At 38.8% G+C, this 7,638-nt stretch overlaps 1 protein-coding gene across 1 annotated transcript; it reads right to left on the bottom strand.

Moving 5' to 3' along the window:
- Nucleotides 1–549: 549 nt before the first annotated feature.
- Nucleotides 550–1,250, bottom strand: SF3B5 (splicing factor 3b subunit 5). The gene has a single exon (XM_070419274.1). The coding sequence runs from the start codon at nucleotides 1,117–1,119 to the stop codon at nucleotides 859–861; it is 261 nt and encodes an 86-aa protein (XP_070275375.1). The 5' UTR covers nucleotides 1,120–1,250; the 3' UTR covers nucleotides 550–858.
- Nucleotides 1,251–7,638: the final 6,388 nt, after the last annotated feature.

A 7,638-nucleotide genomic window follows, 5' to 3' on the forward strand; every position in this document is an offset into this window, starting at 1 on the left:
CAAATGTCACCATCTCAATAATCTAACATGAACATCCTACTTAATTTTGCAACCCCACCTACTCCCATCCTCGCTACAGGACCTTCTAACATTTGCTTATGTTCGTGTGGCCACGAAGCCTGAAACAATGCCTACCATGTAGGGCTCAACAAATATTTGTTGAATGTTGAATGAATGAAAAACTCTTTTGACAGCGTGTCATTTCTCATGACCTGTCCACAAAGTCCCAGGAGAAAGAGAGGATGCAATTTCAGAGAGGAGGGCAATAATAGAAAAGATTTTTTGAATGGGAGAAAAAGATGGTGGGACACAATGATCACAAACCTCAATACTGAAGGCATTACGGACCTGCAAAGGGCTCCTGGGAGAAGTCAGGGTGGGATAATTTTTTAAGGCTTGTGCAGGGCGGATTTAAGTGTCAGACAGAGAACGCTGGCCCCAAGCCCACACCCCTGCCCACGTTTCCGGTTCGGACTCCCAAGAAACGGCAGTCCCAGGAACCCTCCCTGAACCCCTCCACCCGAACACAAGCAGCCCACACCAAGAGACTCAACATTTTCTGAACTTTATGGAAAAACCAACAGCGACGATCAACGGGCTAAAAGCGAGCCTCCCTATTCCGTCTCCCCTGACGCAGGATGGCTTCAGGGTCGCCAAGGTCACAGTCTCGGGGGCCCCAGCGCTGTGTTCCGAGGGTCCACACGAAGGCAGGTCAGGAGAGGCGCCCGGAGGAAGCACGTGTGTACGGGGAGGCGCCGGAGGCACGCAGAACCGGTCCCCCCGGGTCAGGGCGCGCGGGAAGGACGGCACACCGGAGGAACACGGGTGCTCTCCCGCACAGCGCGGGCCGGCGGGACCTCAGTTCTCCTCGGGCTTGTCGGCCGGCGGTCCGCAGGGCTGCAGCATCTTCTCCATCAAGTTGAAGCGGACTCGAGCTTTGCTCTCGTTCTCCGCAATGGCGAAGTAGTTGAGGAGGTCGAAGTGGCCCATGTAGGAGCAGTAGGAGTCGCGGTGCTGGTTGACCAGCCATTCCCACTTGGTGGTGTCGGCGTGGCCCGTGCCGATGTACTTGGACTGCAGGTGCTCCAACTGGCTGTGGATGGTGTAGCGGTCCGTCATCTCGCCGCTTTCCTCGTCGCTCCCAGGTCAGAGGCCGCGGCGACAGGCAACCGTCCCAGAAAGCCACGCCGGAGAGGGACCGATCCGCCGAACCTCCGGGCCGGTACTGTCGCTGGCGAATGACGTCTCCGCGGCGAAGCTGCGCGTATTCGCGGTTCTAGGACTCGGAGTCGGAAGCGGAAGTGCATTCTGTCCCGTGATTGGAGCTGCCTAGGCGACGCTATAAGTCGGCCGCCCCTATCGAGAGCCCCACCCGCTTTCGGAGAGCGTTGCATGATGGTCCGCTTAATGGCCCTTTTTCTCACAGGAGGGTTGCATGCTGGGACTTGTAGTTCCCGAAGCCTCCTGCGTGCAAACTTCTAGGAGCCCTCGTGGCTTTTTAAGAGGCCCTGGGCGGCCTAATGGGAGGGGGTGGTCGAGACGGTTTGCGTCCTTAGGCGGTTTGGGGCCGACAGAAAAGGGGAAACTCAAGTGGGACATAATAGGCAACTTGGAAAATGAACTTGATGTAATTTTGATTTGGGGGCTAACGTGGCTGCACGGTAGCCCTTTCACAATTAGAGGTAGAGTTCTGGTCCTTACTAGTCGTGTACAGTGGAAGTTATGTCAACGCTTGCAGGGCCGCCGTTTCCTGCCTGTAGAACAAAGTATAGCACCAGTTCCGACACGTCCGGCGCCCACATCAAGCCCCCTTCCTCTCTAGCTTCTAATTTTGAAATCCTCCCTCCAGCTCGTCACTCCACCCGCTGCTCCAGCCTGTGGTTCTCTGCTCGCCTCTCAAGTTCTCTGCACAGACTGTTCCCTCTGCTTGGGATGCCTTTGCACCCTTGGCAGGCACTTCTCCCTTAAGTTAGCTCAAAAGCATCTCCTTGAAATCGGCTTTGGCTACCCCCGACAGATGCACATTCCCCTTCCTCTTTGCAACGTGTATGTCGTCTTTTCGTTATTATCCCTTTATATCCTATATATTTCTTTCTTTTGTTTTTCTTGTTTGGTTTAACAACTTCCTCGCTCGAATACAAATTGCTTGAGAAAGTTTACTTTATTGATATGTTTTATCATATTCTTTTATGATATCCTCATAGTCTGGCAGAGATTGTATTCTCAAAATACATTTGATGAATGGATCAACAACTGTATGACAGCCAAATGGAAAGAACTCTTTACTGGAAGTAAGATAACTTTAAAACAGTTTTAAAAGTTGTAAACTATAGTTAATACTGTATTGAATATTGGAAAGTTTCTAAGTGTAGATTTCAGGCGTTCTCACCACACACACAAAAAGAGTAACTATGTGAGGAAATGGATATGTGAATTACCTTAACTGGAGAAATCATTTTATTATGTTGCACATTTTAAGTATAAACAATTTTTAATTTTAAAAGAGGAAAAAAAGAAAACAAAAAATATTCTTTATGAGATCAAATGTACCAAAAATGAAAAAAAAAACCGCCCGAACGTTTTATTCTTCAGATTAAACCTTGTTATAACAAACATTTCATTCCTAAAACGTAGAGACTATTATAAGGCATACCTATGGATTCACTGTCCAAATATATCAAACCTTGCCATTTTGCCATTTTTGTTTCCAACTTTATTTTGTTTTGGGTTTTTAAAGAAGTAAAACTATGGAAACAAAATGGAAGTTCTCTGTGTTCCCCTCCCTAATCTATTCACTTCAAGATACTATCTTGAATTTAGAGTTAATTATTTCTGAGCCCAGTGTTTTTGGTTTTTGTTTTATTGCTGAGAGTTTGTGCATCCATACACAATAGTGTTATTGTTATGCACATTTTAAAGCAGGGGTGGGGAACCTTTTTTCTGCTATGGGCCATTTGGATATTTATAACATCATTCTTGGGCCATATAAAATTCTCAAATTAAAAATTATTTGATCATACATTTGATCAAACATTTCTTTAACTCACCCCTAATGTCTTGGCAGGGTCAGAACAAAGGATTTCTTGGGGCTTGTACGGCCCTTTGGATCCCCAACCCTGTTTTAAAGCTTTGTATAAATGACACTCTGTATGTGTAGTTATGAAAGTTGCTTTTTCCCTGCCAAAACATGGTGTCCTCAGACATTTAAAAAGTTTTCAAATCTGGTGGGTTGAATGAATTTCATTGTGCCTTTCATTTGCATGTCTTTGCTTACTGGAGAGACTCTTTTTTTATGTGAAAAAGATCATGTGTTAGTATTTATTTACTTATTTAAAATTTATCTTTATTGTGTTTTTTAAAGTAATTTTTTATTGTTGAAAGTATTACATATGTCCCCTTTTCCCCCCTATTAACCCCCACCCCCCACTCCTGCGGAGTATCTTTTTAATGTGTTTATTTCTGCTCTGTGCATATTCATATTCTTTGCCCATTTTTAATTGAAATTTGGGGTTTTTAAGTAATTTTTTAGAAGATATTTGTATAGTCAGTTTACTAGTCTTGTCAATTATGAAGCAATGACAATCTTTTATTTTATTTTATTATTATTTTTAAATCTTATATCTCCTTAGGAAACATAGCACTATTGTCTATTATATCCTATGGATAAACAACTGTCTGACAGCCAAATGGGAAGAACTCTTTACTGGGAGAAAGATAACTCTAAAACAGTCAGTTATATCCTATGGAGAACTTAATCTTAGGCCACAGCACTAAGAGCTCCTGGTTTTGGTCCCACAAGCTCTCTTTGAAATGACCCATATGAAAATCTTTTTCTAGCCTTCGGCTCATCCTTACCCTTTCTTTATGGCATAATTTGTTGTACAGAAGTTAACTTTAAAATAGTCAGATGTGTCATCCTTCCTTCATGTTTTGTGGTTTTTGCATTTGGTTTAAAAAAATAAAATCAAGCAAAACTTTTTCTACCATTGGGCCATAAAAAAGAGTTTTTATCTGTTGTCTTCTAACAGTTTTAAAATTTTGTTTTCTTTAAAAATTTTATTAGAATTGTTTCAAGCCACCTGGGAGTTTTTGTTTTGCTTTATTTTGCTTTAGGGCAGGGATTTTTCAGCTGGTGTCCCTCAAGAATTACACTGGTGTACTGCTACATGCAATACCTGATTATTTAGTCAGGGGCACTGACCTCTTTCCCCCTAGATTGTCAAATAAAAAAATGACAACAGCCAACACAACAATAACCATCTGGTGTGAGTGAGTCAAAATTATACCTATTTTTTTTATCAGATTGGAAAAAAAATACAATATATTTTTTTGGTGTGCTGTAAATTTTAGTAATTAGTTTATGTAGACCATGAGATGAAAAAGGTTAGAAACTGCTGCTTTAGGGATTTAATTTTTTAATACTTTCCTATATGGTTAACTAGTTCCCATTGATAACCAATCATTCATTAAACAGTACATCCTTTCCCTACTCATCTTTAGTGCTTCTTTTGTATAAGGATAGGTCTGTTTGTGGGTATTCTGTTCCATTAGTTTCTTAGTCTATGCCCACAGTAGTAATACAAGATTTTAGTTTTTGCAACTTTATAATAAATCCTGATATCTGACAGGTGAAAACGTATACAATTTTCTTCTTTCACAAATGTTGTAACATTTTGGATCCTTTGCTCTTCTACCTGAATTTAGAATTATCAGTAAAATCCTAATGGAAATTGTGATTGGCTAGTCAAACAAAGCCATGAAAATTAATATTATTTCCATATCATTAAGAATGACTCTAAGGATATAAGGGAATTCCTCCAATTCAAAGTAAGACATTCACATCTACATGTATTAATTAAGAGCCAAGGTGTACTAGTATTAGTTTGGTAGGGCTCCCAAAACAAACTACCACAGACTGGTGGCTTAAAAAATAGAAATTTATTTCCTCACAGTTCTGGAGACTGGAAGTACAAAATCAAAAAGAAGGCAGGGTTGCTTTTATTTTTAGTTCTTTCTCCTGGTTTGCTTGCTGATGGCCATTTCCTCTCTGTGTCTTCACATGGTTTTTCCTCTGTGTGTGTCTGTGTCTTAATCTTCTCTTCTTATCTCCAAATGCAGCCACCTTCTGGGTTACTGGAGGTTAGGACTTCAACATGAGAATTGTGAGGTGTCGCAATTCATCTGTGGAATATGTAAATTTTCTCCTTACAAATTTTAAATATAATTAATTAGCTTTGTGAAAATAATTTAGGCATGTGAAAGATTTTATTTTTTAAAACAGACAAGCACAATATTTACAAGAAAAATGAATGTATTACATTTATAAATGTGATTTGCCCTAACTGTTTTGGCTCAGTGGATAGAGTGTCGGCCTGTGGACTCAAGGGTTCCAGGTTCGATTCCGGTTAAGGGCATATACCTTGGTTGCGGGCACATCCCCAGTAGGGAGTGTGCAGGAGGCAGCTAAATTGATGTTTCTCATCGATGTTTCTAACTCTCTATCCCTCTCCCTTTCTCTCTGTGAAAAATCAATAAATTATATTTAAAAATAAAATAAAATGTTGGAGAGCTAAAATTTGGAGTGGAAGTAAATTTTACCCAAAGACCCCTTAAAAGTGATTGTGAAAATTTGCTAGATTTATAGTTTGGGATTTTTAACTGAATATAAAAGCTTTAGGAGAACAGTTTTTTATTTGTAATTTTAATAAATCAAACACTAATTTAAAAAGCTAAATAAATCTCTGAAGAGTTCTTTCTGTGTTCCCCCCCACCAAATGATTCTCAAAGGCAAAAAAGAAAAACTGCTTCAATTTTAACTGTAATTACATTGACTTTATAGACTTATTTGGGGAGAATTGTCATCATAACTATATTGAGTTTTCTCACCTATGCACATAGCATATATTTCCATTTATTTATCTCTACTTCTTTGACTTTAAATAAAGTTTGTATAATTTTCACTTGGGTCTTTTACATTTTCTCTAAGATTTATTCCTGGGTATCTGCTATGTACAGGGTGGGACAAAAGTAGGTTTATAGTTGTGAGTATGCAAAAACAGTTTATTCTTCTACTCTTATTTATTAATTACTGTACTATTTTTCATATGAACTATAAACCTACTTTTGCCCCACCCTGTTTACTTAAAGATATTCCTTGAGTCTTAAATTGTGACCTAGTAAGGAATATCACAATTTCTTTACATTTGCTGCAAATAAAGAATTTTGGTCTGGAACCGGTGAACTTGTTATCAAGACATGCCAGGACAGCTGTGACTATTTCATGCTCCAAGATATAACCTCAAGTTAATCCTGGCAGTTGGGCTGCTTCTATGTAACTATCAAATGCTGTCTTACAATTTGGCATTTGAGTAAGAAAAAGATATGCAAGAAAAGATTCATGGAAAAAGATACAGGATTAAAGATTTATAACAAAAAATATGTTTTAGACAGAAATTACATATTGTATAGTCTATTTTTTTAAGTCTGGAAATGCCAGGCAACATTTTTTTCTTTCTCATCTTTCTTGTTCTTGTGCTGCTGCTTTAACTTTTTTAAAAAGTCATTTAATATTGTGAATAGTCAAAGCATCATTCAAAACACAAAAGTACACAAAGGAATGCAGTTTCCAACATCTGTTCATTCCCATCCCAATGCTATGTGTATCCTTCCAGAGACTTTTAATGGATGAATAAGCAAATACAAATATATATTTTTTACCCCTTCTAAAATTTGGATAGTAGCAAAATGCTCAGTATAGCATTTTGTTCTATTTTGGTTTTTTATCTACTTTCTTTGACATATAATGGAGGTTATCCCATATGAGTACATAAAGAGCTCCCTCATTTTTTGGTCCTGTTTTACAGCTGTGTAATATTCCATTGCATCGGTGTAGCATACTCTACATATAACCACCCTCCTATTGATTGTCAAATGCCTGTGCATCCAGAAATTATATTTAAATTTTATTTTAATTGTAGAAAAAAACTAAAGTTACATTTCCTTTGGTGAAATATTCTTTTTTACATGCCACTTTTGTCTGTAAAGTAAATTTTTAAGTACTAAAAGGATTTTCTACTTGTTTAGGTATTGATACCATGTTTTACACTAGAGGTCGCCAAAACAGTATTTAACACCAGAAGATACACTAGTAGTGCTTGAGAACATTTGACAATTAGGCACCTTGAGTTTCTTATCAATTGTAAGCAGGAAGGGTACCTTGTAACGGAAATGCTGAAGACAAAAATTTGCGTTGCTATAGGTTTAAAGTAGTTAAGACTTAGATAATTTAGGAGAAAAGCCAATAATCTTTCCCTTTTCATTATAAATTTTATATTTTGGAGTTTTATATTTTGTTGGATTAAGCAAGGATGTGGAATTTAAGTGATATTAAATTTAGGGAAGTTATTTTAAAAAGTTTGCTAGACATTCTCATTTTTCTGTGGTTTAAATTATCTTCAGCCCTGGCCGGTGTGGCTCAGTTGATTGGATTATCACCCTGTACACTGAAAGATTGCAGGTTTGATTCCCAATCAGGACACATGTCCAGGTTGCAGGCTCGATCCCTGGTGTTTCTCTCTCATATTGATGTTGTTTTTTGTTTGTTTGTTTGTTTTTTGCTCTCTCTCTTCCTCTCCCTTC

This window comes from Myotis yumanensis, unplaced genomic scaffold (genome assembly GCF_028538775.1).
Source record: "Myotis yumanensis isolate MYYU_CA2020_CCGP unplaced genomic scaffold, mMyoYum1.0.hap1 SCAF_6, whole genome shotgun sequence".
Lineage (NCBI taxonomy): Eukaryota > Metazoa > Chordata > Mammalia > Chiroptera > Vespertilionidae > Myotis > Myotis yumanensis.